We start from the raw sequence: 22,943 nt of genomic DNA, 5'->3' as shown, positions 1-22,943 counted from the left end.
TCTTTCAACGTTTCCACCGAAGCGGAATCCGTCCTGGAAAAACCAAACAAAGGCAAACTTGCTAGGCGTCACTTCTGGAAATTATTAAATCATTCTTTCGAGCTACGAAGCCTTACACGTAATATAAGAGAAATGCGACATTTAATTAAAACGGAAAGACGATCTCCGGAATTTGCATATGTTCAGAATATTACGTGCTGTCGCCTTGGTGACGTAATTTTGTAATGTAAACCGACTGGATTGCGTTTTCCAACCAAAACGCTCCAACGGACACATACTAGTTCAATTTGCCCTGCCAATTTGCAAGCGATCAATTATTGAAGTACCAACAGAATTCAATTATACACGACTTTTACAATGTAATAAAGTTGCTTCGTTTCTTTTCACGGCAAGTTGGACGCCCAGATCAATCGGACCCTTTTGTCTTTCATCTGTCTGATATTCCCGTCATTATTGTCACTATCGTCTGACTTGCATACGAAATAAGAAAAGATGCCGATGAAAGACACTGTGTCCGTAGGTGCGTGACATTTCCACCAGTTTTTAAGAAACTGGGCGTCGGCCAAAAGTTTAAAAAAAAATTCTGCGTCTAAAATAGCCACGGTCTTCAACATTAAAAAACTAAAAAAGGAACACAAAAGTCGTTGACGGACGGCCAGGTCAACGAAAGATGACGTAAGGGCATCTAATCGATTGATCTTTTTACCTATTTTTGTTTTTTTTCTTGTTGCCATGCTACCCCTGTTTGTTATACGCCAATGTCATCAGATGCAACAAGCCTGTATAGCCTACGGTGCTAGATGTTAATCAAAGCGTCGATTTATTTCTTTATTTATTTGTTTATTTTATTTTATTTTTTTAGAGTTTGTTGGTTTTATTCAGGGATGACGTCGTCCAATCGTCGCTCCGGTTACCGTTTCCCTAATCGTCATAGATTATTTGCTGTTGTTACAACTGCTGGCCGTGTCTTGTGTCCTTTGGAGAGTAGTATCACTTCTGCCGCTAATGAACCGACTGCTGCTGTTGCCACCGCCCAGACTGGACCATCATCAGAGTCTGACGCCCCGGCGGCTCCGCATGACGTCCATGTTGACTGATGTTGACGACTGCCGTGGCAGGAGGATGAAGTCGGCTCTAGCGCTGGTGATGGTGGTGACCTTTATGGCGACTCTGGTGCTGGACGTCTCTGCTGCTGCCGCTCAGACGGCCACCGACATCAGGTCCAGCAGCCGAGGAGAAGCGCTTTGGAGCTGGTCAGACTCTGATGATGCTGCTGGCCAAGAGTTGTCCGACTCGATGGAATTGTCGCCGTCATCCGAAAACGAGTTTCTACTCCAATTGAGCTCTGACACTAATTGGACGTCGTATCTGAACGAGACGGAAGACGACGACGACGACCAAGTGGAGGAGGACCAAGACGACGAGGTAGAAGACGCCGTCATTTTCGATGAGGCCGATGGCGATGGCAACGGGACTAACTGGTGGACCAGTCCCGTCTACCCGAGCGGTTACACGCCGCTGGGTCTGGTCATCGCCTCCATTTTTGTCACCTTCATCATGATCATCATCGTTGGCGGCAACATTCTGGTCATCATCGCCATCGCCACCGAGCGCTCGCTCAAGGGCATTCAGAACTGGTTCATCGGCTCGCTGGCCGTGGCCGACTGTCTGCTGGGCGCCATCATCATGCCCTTCTCTCTGGCCAACGAGATGATGGGCTACTGGGTGTTTGGCCAGTGGTGGTGCGACGTCCACTCGGCCGTCGACGTCCTCCTCTGCACGTCCAGCATCATGAACCTCTGCCTCATCAGTTTGGATCGTTACTGGTCCATCACTCACGCCATCGAGTACCTGCGCAAGCGGACGCCCGAGCGCTGTGTCATCATGATCACCACCGTCTGGATCCTGAGCGGCCTCGTCTCCATTCCGCCTCTGCTCGGATGGAAGAAGGAAACGCCCCAGGGAGAATTCCCCAAATGCGAGGTATGTGATGCCGTCGTAATCCTAGCTGCTCCCGGTTTCAGTCATCCTCCATTTCATTTCTTTTAAATGAACTCGAATAGATCAGGCGCTATAAGACACGCGCAACAGTCGGAATCGTAATGTCTAGAAGGGTACCAGATCATTCCTTTGATATATTCATGTATTCCTTATTCCAAGTGAAATCAAGGCTGTGCGCAGCAGCAGCTTTCCAAGTCTTGCGGATTTATTAGTTCCGGTTATTTCTTTATATGATGTGCGCTTTGCTGTGCTGCACGGTCGTTTTCCTTTGCAATTCAATTCCCCAGCGCTGCTGGATGCTGGGCTCCGCCGGCAGCGCGATGGCGACAACCCGGCCATTTACTGATGCGCGGCGGTTGTGCACTTTTGGCTCTGCTGGTTTTGGCTCTTGTGTTTCATGTCGCCCGCGCGCAGAATTCAAATTATATTCCGTAGCGAATTCGACGCTATATAATACATGCCGCCGTACTATTTGCGTAATATTACGCTGCCGTGCGCTTGAACCCGACCCGCGCCCGCGTTCCTTCCCGGAGCAAGAGATATTCGCATTCTTGACGGGATTTCCTTTTTTGCCTCTTTGGAGATGGTAAAAGTCCTTCCGGTTATGGTGGGCGTTGCTGGAATTGATGGAATCAAGAAAAAAAGGGGGGGGAGACCCTCGTTTTCTTTATATTCAAACAAATCGAGGCCATACGCGAGTAAATCATGTGTCGTTTTTATTCTCTGGCCAAACGACCGTCGACTTATTGCCCATGCAAACGGCCCAAAAATGAACCGGAAAAAACAGGAAGCGCAAAAACGGCCTTGTCTAAAAATAGGAGAGGACCGTATGCAGGATGCAGGCCTACCCAAATGCTTATACACACAACCATGACGAAGTAAACAACAAAGAAAACCTTGAACCGAATCAGAAAAGAAAAAATCCTGAAAGGGTGGGGCGGAAAAAGCTGCAAGCTTTTCTGCTCGCAAATGTACATCAGGGCATTCAATAGCCTGGAGCACTATACAGTATAGTCTAGGGAGAAAGAAATAAAAAAATTTTTTTTTTTTCAAAAAATTCCACCTAATCCTCGTCTATATACGGCTGCAACCTTTCCGCCGGAGTGCGTGGCCATGCAGCACGGCGATGGGTCTTGAGTCGTGCTTCCCATCATTTCTTTAATAGATCCTTACAACGTTTTGGTAGAGTGCATACACACACTGACCAACTTCTTGCAGGTCCTTCAAATAAGTTGTACCAACCGATGACTTTAATTCCAAGTTTTTCAATCCATTGTTATTCACTTTCGCCTTGTGCCCGTTCCGCCTCAACAGAGAGTCTCTCTCCTCGCTCCTGTGATGTCAGATGGACGCACATTCAAATCGATAGGAGGCGCCAGCGTCGAGTATTTTCTTTTTTTTTTCCGATGTGATTTTGAGAAATAGGGGTACGGTTATATAGCCTACCTGCCAGTCAAGTGCGTAAAGCTGCCGACTCGGTTGACCAGCAACAGCACATGACGACCTTTGAGACTCTTTTGCTCCTGGTACAGTAAAAGGATTGACTTTTGGCCGAGGACATGTATTATATAAAAGGCGACTAGAAAAGCTATTAGAAGTTGGCAGAGTGTCTCTCTAGCAGCTCCACAGCACCAGCTCAAGAAGTGAAACTGGATCTTGTTAGACTTAATAATAGATATAGGAATCACCACTTTGGTCATGTGATATTGGCTGCGATTCTGTGACGCCAGCACGACAATACCTTGGGGTAGTACATTAAAGGTTAGGTCGGTTTTCGTACGGAGAACCATCACCGCACCCTTTGGACTATTTTTTGGTGGGGTTTTTCAATCACGTCGTCACTTGTGCTGCTGTCGCTCGACCCTTAATGCTGTTTCGGTTCAAGGGCGTCGGCCTGTCAACCCACCAGAGTGAATCGTAACTTGCCTTTTGGGCCACAGCATCACGTCTCTGACGCGCTCCCAAGTTCCTTCCAACTGGCCAGCTCCACCGCCCTATACTACATTAACACCCAAAGTCCATTTTGCTGCGGAAGAAAAAAATTGGGGGGCGGCGGAATTTCGCTCTTTGAACGCCGGCGTCAGGAAATTGAAATTTGGTGCGGGGGATCAGTTTGGGAGCAGATCGCAACCCGGCCTTTCACACACAGCACAAAAGCAACTGTATATGTGTGTATAGACTTGGGCTCATCTCTATATATCCAGCTATAGTATAGTGCTGTGGAGGGGGGTTCCCAATCGATTTGCTGTTTGGGAGGGAGACACGACGACGACTAGCATTTCCGCCCCGGCAGTGTGCAATATCCCATCATTCTCTCTTGTCTCTCCCTTCTCAGCTTCTCCGTCTTTTTTCTTATTTTCCCTTTTCCCATTCTCTTATTGTCTTCGGTCGGCGTCGCCTTTTGATTAGCTTTGGGTGTGCCCCAAACAATTAAAGCAAATCACCCAGCGCAATTGCGGCGGCACTGCACACACACACATCTATATACGCCTGCTATCCAGCTCTACTTCATGATACGCTGCAGCTGCTGGATGTACTATATAATAGAGAGGGAAAAAAATCCCCTTCCCCTCCGCTCAGATATATATCTAGTGAACTCTGTGAACTTGAAAGATGCCCTCAAAGTTTCCTGGTTGCTGGGATGTAAATTCTAAAGGCCATTTACCCCCGATGGCCAAAGGATTGCGGTGGCAGGATTTTCTCTCTCCAACTTCTTCGTCGTCGATGTAGAGTTGTATGTTTATAGGGTCGCGCCTGCTGGAAAGCCTCGATCGTATATGGGCCCCCACGTATCAAATGCATTTGACATATAGGCGCCGGGCTGTGATCTCGATCCACTTTGGGAGCCTCTAGACAGGAGCAGCAACGGGCCCAAGATGCTCTTCGATATTCTTTTCCCCCCTCTTGTTGTCAAGGGAGAAAGAGGTTCCGGTTGGAACGGGCCGAACGGTATAACAACAGACGTCTCTGGCGCACCACCACCGACCCCGGGAGTAAATCTAAAGCCCCCGGTGTGCCATTCTTCGTTTGCTGGTGCTGCTATGGTAGCTATATCGAACCGGCACTCGCAGTTAAGTTGAATGCGACACAGACCAACAAATACACTCCGTTCCACGTCGTGAATCGTTTCACGGTGAACACTCACATGCAGGACCGGCACGCATCATCGCATCCATTATGCATGGATATGTATGTATAGTACGTGTATATCTAGCAGCTTTATAGATGGCACTTATTATACCATCAGCTGGCGCTTATATTTTGCGCACCTCAAATTCTCCCACGATCGTCCCATTCCGATCTCCGTTTGGCGGAATCGGAATAGTTTCCCACTTTTCTTTCTAGTCCAACTTTTATTTTTGCCCGGAAGGCTGCTGCTGCTGCTGCTGGATGCTGTTGCTGTGCGTGACGGCTGCATCCGACGGATGGCCGAAAGATGCACACACACAGCCCCACAAGTTTATAGATATGCGCTTATATATCTCTCCGTCCGAGTTGCTGCCCAGCTCTCACATCTTTAGACATGTCGATGTATTCATTCCGCCACTCATCGTGATTCCATCACACAATGCTGGGCTGCCCACTCCCGCTGTTCCCGCTGCTCCTGCGATGTGTCATCCGCAGTTGCTGGGAGATCTAACTTTGTTTGTTGGGACATTTCCCAGCGGCCACTCACGCGGACTCTGCGGGACCGTTTGACGTGTCTCTCCCTCCTATACGCGCGCACACCAATAATGCGGCGAGTGGCTAGATCCAGGACGGATAGAGACCAGAGATAGAGAGATAGAAACTGGCAGCATCACTCAACCACCGAATGGACATTAAACCAATTTCGAGAGTTGCTGCTATTCCGGACTGCGTATGCAGTCGGAGGAGTCGTTATCAAATGCCAAAGTTTTGCTGCCGGGCAACATTATGGAGTAGCAGCAGCAGCCGACAAAGTTACTGATGTCTATGTGTCTGTTGCTCCGACTAATAGCTGACGGAGTTATTCCCATCTCTGGTGCGCACTTAGGCTACTGGCTACTATACCCCAGCACTGTACACACACACTCCTGATGCTGTTAGATCGCGCCCCAACTAGCCAATTAAGAGCCCGAGAGCTGATAGGGAAATAAACGGGGCCACCATCGCACCCAAACTGTGCCAAACTTTTCACGACGCCAATCCGACGGTGGACACACATCAGCAGCACAGCAGCCGAGGGCTTCCTCTATATGCTGGAAATATAGTTTCATTACGGTATACAGACGATGGATAGACGGACTCGGCGGCGTATTATATAGTAAGTATCATCATCGGTCAGCTCCGAAGCGCGCTTATTATGAATGCCTCCAGACTTGGACATTATTCTCTATGATATTATATCCGGTCTTGGTGCTTCCGCAATTTCGAATGCACCGCCCATTTGTGTCTAGATGCGAAATAACGCGGAGGTAATAGCAAAGCTTTACTCTATAATATTGCATCTGCTGGGGGTAATAGCAGAGCTTTACTCTATAATATTGCATCTGCTGTGGCAAGACAACTTGCTGGGATGATGGTGAGGCACCCGCTCTCTCCTGAGGAGGGCCAGCGACTAGACGCGGAGTTCTATAATATTCGGGATGGGTTTCGTACTGCTGCTGGCCAGCCATGCGTTGGCGGTTTTGCGGAAGAGTAGGGCGAGCTGGACGCGGACAAGTCATTTGGGAAAAGAGCCCAGTTTCCCCCTGCTGATTTTCGCCATCTATATCAAATGTACCCGAATGTATACCAGACTATACTGGTACTATAGTCCAGTACAACTACACATGTCTACGGTTTATAGACGCCGGAATGTATATTGAGCGTGGCGTGCGGAATACTTCTTGGAAATCGGCGGACGGACATGCACGGCCATCCCACACTAAGCGGTGGCTGCTGGATTTATCCGCGACAGGTTTGCAATTTATGGGAGGCTGAATGGAGCAGCGATATCCTAATGCTCATGTGAATTGTGTAGTATAGCTAAGTCTAAACCTTGGCTGCGTTTTGGCCAAATGTCGCTAGAGAATAATTAACCAGAGATTTATTTATATTGTATGTATTAACTGGTACAGCTCACTATAACGTGATGATAGTATGTGCTGTAGTCGTTTGTGAAAGGCTATTTTAAACCAAAAAAAAAGGATGTCGCTGGTCACTTTGACGTTTTCACGAAAATATAGATATAAGACTAATAAGAGCCAATCATCGTTGGAGATGGAAACGTAGACGGATGACTGGGAATTTCAATGACATCACGTACGTAACCTTTAAGAAAATCAATGACAATAGAGAGCAGAGACATGTATTAAGCGCGGCGTCAAGTTTCCATTTGACAAGAGAATATAATAATTTAGAAAACAAGGAAAATGAAAAGAGGCAAATGGTTGGAATGAGAGTGGAACATATAATAACAAAGGGCGCACAAGAATAAGCCAATATCTCCCGAGATGCAATTAAGTGCTGCGATGTTTCACCACCTTGCGATTTTATTATGAGGGTGAGCTTAACAGTTCAACATGGATAGCTGCTATGCAAATGAGCTGACACACATAAACACAGCACGGAAACACAAAATCTTGTCCATTCCGAAAGAATAAAATGGCCAAATTTAAAAAATCAAAACGCCATAATCGGCGCTTCGAAATCAAATTGACGATTGGATTTGAATTCTTCCCTCGTTCATCAATTTTCTTTAAAAAAAAAAGTCCGTCACATATTTTGTATTCTTTTTTTATAATAATAATATTCCCTTTGATAACTCAATTATTTCCCCATTTCTTTCGGGCTGTTAAATCCAAGACGACGTTTGTGTGTTATGTGACCAATTATGCAAGCAGATGGATTCTGAAAAATCCCTCCTTCTTTTTTTTCCAGTCTATAATAAGTAGTAAGATAAAAGAGAATATAGTCGAATAGTTTGATAGAGTAGGCTACTTTTATGGCCACTCAATGTTTAATTCAAGCCGCGACTCGTGGCACGTCTTTCCGCCTCGTTATCTTTTTTGGGGTTTTCTTTTATTCTGTGGCAACAACCCGTGGCACAACAGCTCACTGACGTCATTGCCACACATGTGTAAGAGCTATAGACATCTTCTACATATAGGAGAGCCTTTATTCGGATGTACATAAGTCCTGCGTGTGTGTCTATAAAAAGAGAATCCGACCGTGGCAGTTAGAAGACGAGAAAAGGAATCGCTGGGGACCATCAAGGGAGAAAACCGACCGAGCCCAGTATATAAGCATTTCAGACGGACAGCATCAATATTACAAAACGGGCAAAAAAAGGGAGGGGGGCGACCAGAGCGCGGTCAAGGCGATAACTGGGCGATCACAGTAGCAACATTCGAACCTATCAGAAAGAAGTAACAAGAGAAAGCGAAATAGAGAGCACATAGAGAGAGAGAAAATAACAGCCCAGCCAAGCCCAGCAGCAGCTGAGTCCCACTTCTGGGAAAACATCAGTTGATTGGCTTTTATACGCCCAACCAAGTTCCGTGCTCTCAATGCTGCCAACCTACGTGAGTTCGCAGAGTATCATCACGAAAAACAAGCCAAGTAGAAGGAACGCTGATGACGCAAACGTCCTCGTATAGTAACAGCCCGCAGCATATATAAGATTGCACATGAAAATCATATCCTACATATTATTATTACACATCAAACCTATATATATGTATATGGCCCTGGCAAGTCTGAATTAATAGACAATTCTATCTATACGGTGATGTTATGCATAGGTCATTTAATCCTATACGCCAGCACTTCCGAAATGCGGATGTATACAGATAGAGACCCGATCGGACGCGGGACAACTTTGCAGCCAAGCACTCAAGAGCTTAGGTTGAAATAACTATGCAGGAGCAGGAGTATACTCTAGACATATATAAGTCTAAAGCTTAATACAGGCTATATACGCTTATAGTTTCCTTTTCTTCGGATATGACCGCGCGTCCGTCGTCCTCCTTTGAATTAAACATGTGAACGCGTCGGGAAGGAATACAAAAAAAGAAGAAGATGTAAACGGACGTTTGGCTGCTGGCTGGTGTGCTGGACTGTGCCAGGGATTTCGATCGACTGAGGAAATATATAAACGCATTGCCCGCCACACTATTTTTTTTTTTTCCATCCACATCCGCACGGTCTCTCTAATGCTCGTCGTCTCTTTTTGCTGGCCGGAACTACACAGCAACGGAAAGGCCCACAGCAGCACAATCGATCCCGAGAGTTTTCGATCAATTTTTTGTTTTGTTTTGTTCGGAGGGGTTTTGCAGGTTTTCTTTCTATTCTTTCATTCCAACTTCCTTCCGGCTATTTTAAATTTCCCTGGATATATATCTCTCATTGCTCAGATGTGTGCTGGTATGTCATCCAATGAAGAGCGTGCGGGATTCTGTTTTTGATTTACAAGGCGGGAAAATTTTGAAATTTCGATCGTGACAAACGAAGTATGAACCAGTAAACCCCCACACATATTACTATGATTGCAAATTTGATTGTGCCAAAGCGCGAGTGCCAAAATCGCTCAAGGTCGACGGTTGGGGACGAGATCACGTTTAGACTGTCGTACACTCGAACACGTATATTCATGAATTCCCGTGAAAAATAAATAAAAAGGTTCCTGTGCGCTTAATACCTAGCGGCACTATAACCGCGTGACTCTAAAAATCAACCAATCGAGTAGATACAGTACGTACATGTACGGATAGATAGCTGGAAGGCTAACAAGTCCAGGCTGCTGGGGAGATTGCCGGCCAAACTCAATTGAATCGTCCCATTTGTTGATTCAATCCATCGTTGCTGCGACCGTCGTCGTCGTCGTCGGTTGATGATTTTCCCCGTACAACCCATACAAGACATCGCCAGCAGCAGCAAAGACACAACGACGCGTACACAAACACACAAAAAAAAAATTCAAAAGTGGCGCCCGAACAAATAAAAAAGGACATTTCAATAATTGCGTCAAATGTCAGAGAAAATAAGAATGACGCTGGGCAGAAAAGAAAAGAAAGAAATGAGATTATTCATTCTTCTTGTGCAGTTGGATAGATATTATCCTCTCGTCGCCGATCCTGCGTCTCTCGTCCGTCTTTGTCCTGTATACTTTGATGAACTTTTATATGCGCGTCCATGTGTATCCGTCGCTTGTCGAGAGTCTTGTGACTCTGCTCTGCGCTCTCTCAATCTTCATTAGGGCCGTCTGTGTGGACACTGTGGGCGCATCAGCAGCGAGGGACGAGCACAATCCAGCAAAGAAAAACGCGGGGACACATTCCGCCCAGCAGCAGCTGTAGAGAGCTGCAGCCGTTAGATTGCTTGAGATATATAGATTCTGCTGGCCGCTGACTCTATACATCTGCGTGCGTGACTGGTGATGGGACCCGCCACGGTGAAAAGTTTCATCCCCGGCACGCGCTCACCGTCCGCTGCTGGACGAGCAAATGTGATGGAGCCGAAAAAGGACAAGAAGAAGAAGAAGATGGGCGACGCGAAAGGAAAAAACGTGCCCAACTAATGTGCTCCCATACACGAACGCACGTTATACCCAACGGAGGGGGGATCCCGGAAAGGTCAACCATTCGTTTGCTGATATACAAAAAGTGTAGAAGAAAAATATAAAGGTTGAATGATATACACACAAATGCTGGGCAAATATATCAAAGAGAGAAAAAAAAGAAGAAATTCGTACCCAGGAAATGCTGGGCATAGAATAAAAAAAAGAAAAGGATATTATTGACCAACGAATTCGACGATTTAGAAACCGGCGGCCGCCAGCCAGAGGAGAGAGATTATATACTGTACTGTGCTGCTCACATGTGGCCCAGCAAATCGAAGTCGGGGACGTGCGGTGGCTTTTATTGATAACAATAAGGGCTGGGTTGTGTTTTTTGTTTTGTTTTCTTTATTTTTTAAAAATAACAACGCAGAACAATCATATCAATTTTTGAAAGTCGTATCGATTTCGGTGATGATTAGCTATGATATTCTTTGCATAGTCCTTCAGCCCAGCCACATCAGCAGTGGCTTATTAGATCCTTCTTTTTTATATTTCCCAATTGTTGTGTCACATTTTTTTTATTTTTCTGTGCCTTCGTGACAGCCAGACACCGACTGCTGGAATTGATCTTATTAGTCAATATAGCCTTCAATATTATGCCAGACGCCCGAATCAAATGAAACTCGGAATATAATATCAAGAGGAGCCGACCGGGCCATGCAGATATCTATTCGCCATTTACATGAATAATAGAAATTCCAGTCTAGACAGAATCATACAAAAAAAAAAGCTAAATAAGCCCATGGAATATATAAATAATATACAATACAAGATAATGCAATAAGTCTATATATATAGAGCCATTCTATATATAATATACAACACACCGGGAATGTTGTGTTCTATTATTACTGATGGAATGATCGGGCAGCATCCGGGGTAGGACTGTCGCCGACTGATAATTCGCTACACTGGGATATACATGGCGGTTGAGACGATGGGATTTCACTCCTCCCAGCTCATCACATATATAATACACCACGCGCTGCCTCTATATAATATATACCCACACATCATCACATTATATGTATATATATATAATCATCATCATCGCGTAGAATAATATGAGAAGGGAGAGTGGGTTGCATCCAGCAACAGCAGCAGCAGCAGCTCTTGTTCTCTAGCGAAATGAGAAAGGGCTGAACTGCTGCTGCTGTCGCTGTTGAAGCACAAAACTCTTCTTCTTTCTTTCTTTCTTTCTTTCTTTCTTTCTTTCTTTCTTCCTTCTCTCCTTTTCTTCTCTTATTCTTTCGGGCCGGTGGGGATGAAGAGGAGAGCAGAGACTGGATGAGATGATTCGCTCGGGCGGGAGGGGGGATGCTGCTGGACGTGCTGGGAGTGACGGTGCGCATCATTATCCCGTCGGATCCCGCCGGCTGGCTGAATAAATTAATAATTCTTATAGTACTACTATATACACACCCGAATATAACAGGAGCGCAAGCAAGTAGAAAGAGAGAAAGACGGGCACAGGGCCGGGTGCTCTGCTCCTATGTATGTACAGCACAGAGCGGCGGCGGTGGCAGATGGGCTGCTGCACATATCTTCACGCCTGGTGAGCGCCCGTCAGATTTCTATCGTCGTCGTCGCTGCTGCTGCTGCCCGGCCCGTCTTCCTTCCTCTCCTCTGCGAATTAGAATATTCAAGCGCAAACATCAGACATATACGGCGGCGGCCCTAAACTACATAAAGCTTTTTAATATAAGACGAATCTATACGACAGCACGCATTTCACAGTAATCGTCATCATCATCAAAGGCCCGTCAAAGACCGACACTGCTTTTTTCATAATAATAATATCTTAGACATTATAGGCCAGCAGCAAGCGGCTTCCGCTCTTTTATATTAGACTCGCTCTATATCTTATACAGTTCAACCAAGTCCTATATAGACACACAAGTTTGATATGCGGAGCCCAGCAGCAGGTCATGGGAGATGATGCCATAATTCCGGATAATCAATACTAGAGCTATTTTAAATGGTAGAATTGATTGAGGAATCAAATATGCCGCAGTTCATCCCGTTCAATCAATAACACATCAATGCTGTGTGTACAGCAACAGCGACTATATGTTTCATATGATATAGCGGGGGAAAAGGTCGACGGGTGATTATAATCCGGTGCGGGTTATTTATTAGATAGGCGCACTGATGACGTCGTCAATTCGTGATGCCCTTGAACTTTCCCATTTATAGATCCTATACGACCTACGACTTTATTTCGGGTCCATTTCGCCGCGTCACGCACGCCACCCATGCTGTGCTGGATTATTCCGACTGTGATGGCTAATTACTCTACATACTGCAGTTGGGTGCGATGATGCAACGACAGTCAACTCAAACCTTTATACTCGCATTTATGCCCAAGAAATGTAGATGTGTAAGTGGACCCCACCATCTAGTTATCTACTTTGAAAAATACGAAATTGTCACGCACGGAAAAGTCAAGTTGGCACAAACTCTACGGCGCCATTTTTGAAAAAAAGAAAAAAAAAAAGAAGATTAGAGATGACGCCGTATATGCAAAGCAGGATAAAAAAAGCACACACACACAGACAGGTGTTGCTGCCAGCTTCTCATTTCCATCACACCCAAAGTTTCTCTAATATGTCGAAAGAAGATTGTCGAAACTATTTTAGCCCGAAACTTGATTCTGCTCAGACGCGCAAACTTGTGTGCCCTAGTTAGTTTATAATCTAAGCCAATTTCAATTGCAGATAATCTAAGCGCAGTCTTATGTACAAATGGCGCCCATCAGTGGAGTAGCCAAATATTTGGGATGTCGTCATTTATTAGCCACACGTAAATGATCGTCTATAGAGTGTCAATATAATCCCTGAGCACTGCTATATCAAGTGGCCACCGTGGCCTTGCGGCTTTTCCCTTGCGCGGCTGTTAAAGTCGAGCGGATTTACGGCGTCCATTAGAGAGAGAGAGGGAGAAAGAAAAAGAGCCGACCGTAATAATAATATAATGCCAAATAAAAACAGCCGGCATATAGCACAACAAGTGCCAGCAGCTATAGACATTGATAGTGGCGCCGTTTGAATACAGTCGGCACACACTTGCGATCGTCGTTATCAATTGTTGAAAAAGGTCGTCGTCGCATTATATGACATCAAATTGGGTTCGCCGAGTGTGTGCGCGTCGTAAATATTAGGCTAGCTATACTTATCATCATCACCAGAACAGGGCCAAGAATGGAAATGGATTTCAAAAGAAAAGAAAAGAAACAGCCAGTACTTTGTGTGCCTTTTATAGGTCACAGCCGGAGTGAGCTATTACAAGTCTCAAAGGAGAGAATACATCTAGACGGAAATTTAATGCAAGTTGCTAGAGAGAATTGTAGAAAAGGTTAAAAGCTCATACGGCAGTAGAAACACACCGTGTGAGTGATAGTTATATATTGAAACAGAGTTAGGCTATATACTATACTATTATATGGGGATTATTTACTTAACTCTCTACTGTAGATCATTCGAGGTCGTTGTTTTTATTTTGGAGTATATAGACTGTACATTATAGTAGACGAAATAAAAGCCGGCGGCGGTGGCACTAAATAAATTCCGTCGTTTTTATTTGATCCTTGATCCCTTTTGCTGCCGCACAAGACCCTCGCCCTTATACGAGTATCTGGCGGATATCCCCCATGGATATCGCGCGCGTCCGTGGCATCAATTCGTCATCCATGGCTGTGGATGGCCTCGAGGATATGGCATATAGCGTGATGGGCAATATAACAACATTCGGCGGCACTCACAGACCAATAAGTTGACAATAACTCTCTCTCGCATAAAAAGGGCAAAGAAGAAGAGTCTATTATTTGATACAAGAGCCTCAAATGTGAAATATAGATGGGCCAACAAGTGCGGCGGGGCGACTGTATATAACAACGCCCGCGGGCGGCCACACCCTATATACAGTATACATATTTGAGCTTCAGAGGGTTTCTTATAATTCTTATTATTTATTTCTTTTTCGAAAGAGCACATCAGTGATAGCTTTAGATATACGAAATCGCACACCCCCCGCACCACACACTATCTATAAATAGAGTTAAATGAATAAATATTCTAGTGGCATGTTAAATGGATGATGATGCGGCTTGGACCTGCCTCTTATTCACTCTTGCATCAGGAATGTTATTATTCGGCGCATTTATTAGTTTTTCCGGGAACTAAGATGATGTGCTGGAGAAAAGAGAGAGAACCAGCGGCAGCTGCTTTATAACGACTCGACTCGATCCTTTTAAATAAGAAAACGAGATGGGAAAAAGCTGGGCTAGCACAACAGCGAATCTAGAAAGAAGAAGATGGATTGGGGCTCCAGGACTTTCCCTGCTGCTGCTGCAACAGCGTTCAGCCAAAAGGAAAAAGAAAAAGATCTAACGTGACTGAACTATATAAGCTATGCCTCCTATATGTTGACTCGGCCATCGTGCACGCCACATCGACGTCATCCGCTCGTACTGTGGCTGAGCTTTGGCTGCCATATATTATTATACAAGCCCCAGACCTTTGTTTCTTGTGGGGGCTCATCATTCTTACAAATAAATTAGTCCTGTTGTATATTTTCACTATATTCTACTGATTATGGATCTACTTATTTCTCTCATTGCGTTTTCGTTATAGAGTTGGGTCTCTATTTGTTCGACGCTATCCAGCGGTTTGTTTGATAGAATAGGCCGGTGATGGTTGGCAGCAGTAGCTTCAAGTTCGAACGAAGTGAGCTAGAGAGAGAAAATAAGGAACTTGTTTCATCCGCGGGAAACTTATATTCTCTCTCATCTCCCTTTTATTTCTCGCAGGACTGTAGATTGTAGAGCTTTTCTTCTCCTATCTCATTAAGAAATCCTCGTTTGGGTTGGATAGCGGCGCCATCCCAGTATATACATAGGGAAATCTAATAACAAGGCAACGTTGAGAATATATCTATCCAGCCAGATCGACTAAGTTGATGATAGGGAAAAAGGGGGCCCTGTTAAGCAGCAAAGAAGAAAAAATAAAACTTTATTTTTTCCCCCGGATATTATAGGCGGATAGATGTTATACGTATTGTATAGACAACCAGTTGTTTATAGCCCATAAAGGGAAGCCACTTATTCTGTAAAAAAAAAAACCCGCTGGAGTTTGTCAAACCATCCGCTTTTAACTTTCACAATCTATATACAAGATCGTTGCTGGTTAATTGGCTTTTCATTAACGGTATAGATAACAAATAGAACATTGAATATTACACAGCACAGGACCTATACTATCTTTTTTTTTTATATCCGGTCGCTGCGTGTGTGTGTGTATAGTAGATTGTCTCTATTTCATTTCCAGACAGATAGAAATCGATATTATAATGTATATAACATCGACCATCTTTTATGTTTCCCTCCTTTTTTGGGGGGGTTTGATTTCCCGCGATGTAATAAAAGTCTAGACGGACGGATAGTGAGCCACTGCGTGCAGTGTGCCATGGCTCTAGAGTATTGGACATTGAGAAGCTGATAAGGAGATGCGCGCGGGAAATTCGAACACTTCCGCGCACCGCGCCGTCCCACCATTGATGCAATACGTTGGGGGACCGGGGGGAGCGGCCGCGATACGATCCCGCGATGTTGCTGCGGGTTCAACGGGTCCTATAACACCGAAACGGACCTATCTCATAGCCATTTGCTCTGGCCATTGCCCAGCGTGTCTAGTCAGGGAAATGCGGACTATCTTACATTTGATCCCATCAAGGAATATTCAAGCGTTACGTAATTGGAAATCCTGTTTCCAACTGCAATCAAAGAATGTGTGCTAGCCGGATCTCCCAAGAATCTGGTCGTCACGCTATCAGAACTTTTATACTTTAAATATCATGTGACTCTATAATATGCATGGAAAAGTTATGGTTACGTCACGTAGGATATGCAGGTGATTTATACATCAAGAACGTGGGTGTCTATTTAAAAGAGACGAGCGCATTCGAAGAAAAAGGAGCGACAATGAGCGCTAATGCGATATTGAGAATTGGAATATGCTATGGAAGAAAAGGATGACGATAAAAGAGCTTCTCTTCTAGTATGTGTAGAATTCACGTTATAATAAGAATTTCTCATTCCCGATCGCCAGATAAAATCACGCAATAACAAAGTAGACTATATCGAAATGGTATATATTTTGGGACGTATTAATACCGAGAACTATAAATATGTACGTCAAATACTTTATTATGGAATCATAATAAAAATGTTTGAAGCTGCAACGGATAAAAAGTAAAGGCGCTGGAGTTTAAACAAACAATTCGCTAGACAATTCGTCGTTGGTATTATTGAAACAGGACAGCTTTGAAATTTTATTTCCAGGGTTGGGATCGGGAGTCTGAGTAAGACTCTCTCAAACAAATAGCGCGTCGACTTGTATTGCCTAGAGCACATAACGCGCTTCTATAGACAGAGTAATACCGGCGTGCTGCAAGAGCGCGGGAAAGTTCAAAAGTCTTTGCTGGAGAGCTCACGTGCCTAGCTGAGACCACTCGATGTCTCTGCTGTGTCAATATAACCTTTTAATATACATATAGAGGCTACGTAAAAGAATGTTCACTATTGATTGTTTGGTGGCCATTCCGGCTGTAGTATGTATAGTACTCGACCTCATATATTGGGCCTCTCGCGTCCCGCGCGATCGATTCATCACAGCTCAGTTTCAATTTCGTGATTTGCAAATTACATTACAAGGGGCAAATCCAATCAATTTTTTTGTTGCGGGGGTAGCAGCTCCGCCCATCGAATGTTTCACATTATATTAAAACATCCGCCGGAGCCGAATATCTACTATAAGCCGGGGCAAAAATCGACAAATTATACTTTTTTTTTTCAAATTTCTCATTATGTCTGAAACAACGAAGGAAATAAAAAATATAACGAGAAGAAGAAGAAGAAAAAAGAAAGTGAAAGAAAATAGGCCCGTTTCTTTGAAAAAGAATGAGAGATGGGAGGCACAATTACGTATATTCTCTCTCCTATTATTATTATAATTCATGCGCCAAGCATGATGTACAGTATATGTCTACATAGACATGGTTATAGGTGTACAGCAGCTAAGGTCGTCGTAGACATAAAAGGAGGCGTCGCTGCGTGCCGAATACATTCACAATAACGAGAGATGTGTCAAAACAAACAAACGAATCAAGGAAGAAAAATAAAAAAAAATAAAATGAGGAATTCGTCTTGTTGTGGAGGACACAACAAAGGCGCGAGCAGTTGACAAAATATCCATCCTGGAAGGAAAGACGGGGGAGAATAGAAATGAATCTCATCAACGATGACTGTGTGCTGTGTGTCCCCTTTTCAGCACTTTCCTTCCGCTCTACAGCAGCAGCACCGACGTCTATACCTACAGGGAATTTTCCATCAAACAAAAAAATATAAAAAAATTGTTTTCTTCTTCTCTTTTTGGGTGAGAGGGGCCGTCCCTCGACGTGTTCCCTCCGGTCCTTTTCTCATCAAAAAACGACGACGACGACGACGTCGGTAGGGTGAAGTATATAGCCTAGCTACTCTCGTATATGTATAGCCCACCCCCATCATACACACAACAGGCACGTGCGTGTAATATATGCAAGCTCCCCCGAAAACGGCTTCATCCCGGAGTAATACAACAACAACAACAGCTCTGCTGCTCTATATAGCTCTGCTCTCATCCATTGCGCATTGTGCCAGGCTGCCTGCAGCAAATTCTTCGAGATCCGCCAACTTTTATTCACGCGTCTGGCGTGAACATCATCGCCCAAGAAAAACAATTCAGCAATTCAGTCGCTTTATTTATTAAAAAATTTAGTTTCAAGACAGACGAATTCGTATAGACAATTTGTTAATGGATGTGCAAATGCTGCTGGGCGCACAACTGCGGAGAAAACTATATAAAACGAATAAAGCAATGTTCATAATAGTACAAATATTATTACTGCAGTATGTAGAAATTTAATAACGTCTGGGCAACAGCGCAACACACTTGAGGGCTGTGAGAATATCACGATTAAGTTTCGGCGGCCGCTGATGGCTGTGGATTATATTGCCATACTCGGTCACAAGGCGGAATGAAATGCTGCAGGTCGTTGGAGACGTGTTGTTAAATCATTGATCAGAGTCTGTGCACGCAGCTCAGCCATCCGGAAGCGACGAGAAAATATCTCTAAGGGTTTGATTGGGCACGGCAGTGAACTGTACATGGATCCGTTGACCCCGCGCGCGTGTTCGATGTTGTATAAAGGCTATATAGATATTTATATAGCGGAGATTTGTTTATTTATTAATATTCCCTTGATTTTCACGTCTAGTCAACAGATGCCGGTCACGTTCTGGCGTGAGCGGAACGTGTGAGGCTGCTGCTGCTACTACAGGGAGGCTATAGATATTCAATTATCAAGTATACTGTATGTCCGAAATTGTCGCGAATCCTCACAAGTATATCGTCCGAGCCAATTGTATGTAGGAAGAACGTCGCCTGGGGGTTTTCCAGCTGCCGGGTGAGAGGACGTTCTGTTTCGGCGCATTCGGCAGAGAATAAAATAAAAAAGTGCAAAGAGTTTGGCACGGACCGGCACGTATACTTGACCTTATTATTCGAATGTATAAGATATAGAAGCAGTCGCAATTCCGCATGTAGCCTACTAATAGCTCGTATTTTCATTTCTTATTTTAAAAAAAAAGGAATAGTCGACATTAAAGCCTTTTATAAACCACTTGGAAATGATGATTTACATCACCCGTCTCCGGCTAAATATGGAACTCTATATAACGTCGTTATTCATCACGATCGAAATACAAATATAAAAAGATCCCGCCCTATATAGATAATACAACACACTATATGTAATTGATCGGTGTGTGATGGCGACCCTGCCAAGTCTTATGCTGGCTATAGCCACCCTCCCGCGGTCTGCTCTCTCTGTCTCTATTGTTACGCAACAATATAAAAAGAAGGACGTTAGACATTGTATGTCGCGCCTTTGATAGATCCAGGTCAATCGTTGTTTATATCTATAAAAGCCGTCCTTGGCAGAGAGTATATATAATATCCAGCAGCAGCTTTGGTATAATACCTATTTTTCCCATATAGTTTTGGAGATATACGTCTAATACGTATATCCGCTGCCTGTCGCGTTACGTTATGATAGGCCAATACGATATAAACGAACCAATCCAACGTTATATATCAAAAGGTATTTATATAGATGTATAGCTATAAAACGCAACAGTCCCCTTTAATATTTCGTTGCGAACGCGTTTTCTTTTTTCTGGTTCCGCCATCTCAGCCGCGGATCGATCCAATTCCCATTCGTGTGCTTTGGCGCTCATATCAAGGGCAATCGCTGGCGATGGATTTATGACCCACATATGATTTAGCCACGGGCTCAGCAGCCACGTAGATATTATAGTTGCCATTATTCCCTATATAAGAACTATTATTATAAATAGTGGATCGGGATGCGAGCGAGAGCGCAATGTTTCCGTCTAGATGCGCCTACGTCATCATCATCATCCGGCAGCCTCTAAAGTGTCTATAAATACATACTTGATTACTGACGCGCTATAATAGCAGCGGGCGGCTCGTTATGAGCCAAAGTATCAAAAGCAATTTAGACATGAGACAGCACAGCAGCTGAGCTTTATAGCTATAGGAGCCAGGAGCCAGCCGGAGGCTCAAGGAGAGCCGTGACTAATTTAATGCCGAGCTGCCATTCTTCATTGCGTCTTTTGCTTCCACCGTTCTTCTTCACGAAACAAAAAAGAAAGAAAGAAGAAGAAGAAGAAAACAAAAGGATAACTGAGATGCCCTATACGCTAGAGCAAACACTTGACGACACAATAACATCAGCGGGAGACAGCAGAGTTCAAGTTCGTTGCTGCTGCTGCTGCTCCTGCCTGTCGCCCGTATAAATGTGCCGTATAGGATACATTCACAGCATGAAAGACACGAACGTTATTTGTTGCCCGACTGACGGCCCTATAGAAAATAGAGGGCAGCAGCTCGACGGGGAGATATGCGCGACAAATGCCGTCACCTGTTCAACCATCCGTGGCCGGCAGCAGCAGCGGGTGCGTCTTATATGTCTACGCACAGGTCCTTGATTCCAATTACGTGACAGTTCAAGGGACTGCAGCACAGCTAGCGCTTATTAGACACAGAGAAAATTGAAAGCGTCGGAGAAATAATAGTATTAACCCAGCAGTCGAAGAAATGTGTTTTCTCCTTTATTACACCCATTTGAATTTGCCGCCGTTTTTTTTGAAATGATAAGTCATTACCTGTTTTGTTTTGTATTTCCGGAAATGTATTGCAGCTGAGCGAAGATATCGGCTACGTCCTGTACTCGGCCCTGGGCTCGTTCTACATCCCCAGTTGCATCATGGTGTTTGTGTACATCCGGATTTACTACGCGGCCAGGGCCAGGGCGCGCCGGTCCCAGGAGAACAAGATCAAGCGCAAACTCTCGCAGACCAAGGAGCAACAGCTGGAACAGCAGCAGCAGAGGCGCCTCAGCAAGCAGAAGGCAGAGATGCAACAACAACAACAACAACAACAGCAAAAGGAAGAATTGGAGATGAAGCCAATCAAAGTGGCCGTGCTGGCCGGCACGGACGCCGTCGGCAAAGATCATCAACACTCGACGCAACAGTCGGTCATGGCTAATAACAACGGCAACGCCCAGGGTGACAGGAGCCTTCCTGCTCCGGTGGCTCCATCATCCCGCGGATCGCTCACCAACATCAAACCGCTGCCGGACGGCCAACACCACCAACAGCACAGGACCATCAGCGAGACGGCCGACATCAGGAGGCACAGTCTGTCGATAGGCGACGTCGGATTGAGGAATCTGACAACGAATTGGGGCCCGTCGCTGTCGGTGGACCGGCTGAGCGTCTTTGACGGATGCCGGACGACTAACAACAAGCCGAGAAACGGGTTCAAGGTCGATCAATCCTTCCGCCCGTCTCCCCAGCAAAAGGCGTCGTCCAACGCCCCCTCGGCGGCGCCCAGTCTGACGGCCATCAACGAATCCTCATCCACCGGCGACGATCAGTGCCAGAAGCAGCTGCAGCAGCCGACGGATGACATTCCGGCGGAGGGCGTGGCCCTGCCGCCGGCAGCTCAACGTCCGTCGTCGCTCAAGAACGGCGGCGATCGAACGACGACGGCGACGCTGGGAACGAGACATTGCGTCACTTTCGAGTGTCTCACGGTGGAGAGCAGCAGCGTCACTTATTCGACTGTCAAATGTTTCAGTGGCGACCACCAGCCGCCGCCGATCCTCAACAACAAAGTCGAACCGGAACCGACGGCCATGGCGACCATTTGCGAGCAGCAGGCGGCGGCCCCGGCCGCTGCTGTTGTCCCGCCGGTACCCAATAAACGGACGCCGCTGCTGGGCCAGAAGCCGCGGAGTCGGTTCGAAAAATTGGCCAGGCGGATCTTGGCCACCGGATTGGCGGAAGGGAGCGCTCCGGCCGAGACCAGCAAGATGAACTCGTCGTCGACTTACGAATGGTCGTCGGCCACCAACGACGACGACCACCACCTGGAATCTCCGTCGCCCATCAACGCTTCCGACAACGTCAGCATGATGACCGATCCGGCGCCGCCGACCTCCGGCGGCAAGACTTCCGCTTCCGTTTCGGCCTCCGCCGCCTCGGCCGCCAGCAATCACAAGACGTTGCGATCCAGCGGGAGTCACGACCTGAACAACGAGAACGACATGGCCAGCGACGGGGGACTTGATCCTTCGTCGTCAGATTCGGGCACTTTGGCCCGTTGCACCGTCGTCCGTCCCCTCAAGATCCGCTTCTGCCGGCCCAATTCCGGCAGCGTTCACAAAAAGTCTTCCAAAGCCAAACGACAGGTATAAATTTGCCACTTTAACTCACTCTATTATCTATATAACTATTTATATGATGACACCGGTTTGAATTGTTGCAATTGTTGGCTGGGCACCACCAAATGTTGATGATGGCGCGACACCCATAAGCTCCTGATATATTTCCTGCGGAATAACCAGAACCCAAAACAAAGAGGGAAGGGGATATCTTTTGCGGTAATAGGAGCTCAGCAGGAGCCAAACATATTTATTGATCGACTCAACCCAAAAGAAAAAGAAAAAAGTAAAAAGGAAGAAATCTGGATGGAAACGAAAGCCAGCGGAGCTGTTTTGTTTTATATGTTGTTCTATCGACGCCGACGAACGAAAAAGAAATGGAACGCTTATTACATTATGATATAGGCCGTCTCTATCGTTTGCCAATGGATATGCCAAACAAAAACGAGAAAAATCCTCCGTGCTCGCCGGGGGACCTCACATCGTCGGACTGACGCCTGTACCAAAGGAAACTATGCAAAACGCTAACATT

At 45.5% G+C, this 22,943-nt stretch overlaps 1 protein-coding gene across 2 annotated transcripts in view; it reads left to right on the top strand.

Moving 5' to 3' along the window:
* LOC124192142 overlaps positions 1-22,943 on the top strand; it is a 29,394-nt gene that overhangs the window by 908 nt on the left and 5,543 nt on the right. For both annotated transcript variants that reach the window (XM_046585319.1, XM_046585320.1), the window contains exons 2-3: positions 863-1,983; positions 20,882-22,438. In XM_046585319.1, coding sequence (XP_046441275.1) covers positions 1,006-1,983; positions 20,882-22,438 — 2,535 coding nt within the window. In that variant the 5' untranslated portion in view covers positions 863-1,005. The remainder of the gene's footprint in view (positions 1-862; positions 1,984-20,881; positions 22,439-22,943) is intronic.

Source organism: Daphnia pulex, chromosome 4 (assembly GCF_021134715.1).
Source record: "Daphnia pulex isolate KAP4 chromosome 4, ASM2113471v1".
Lineage (NCBI taxonomy): Eukaryota > Metazoa > Arthropoda > Branchiopoda > Diplostraca > Daphniidae > Daphnia > Daphnia pulex.
This window is presented reverse-complemented; position numbering and strand designations above follow the sequence as displayed.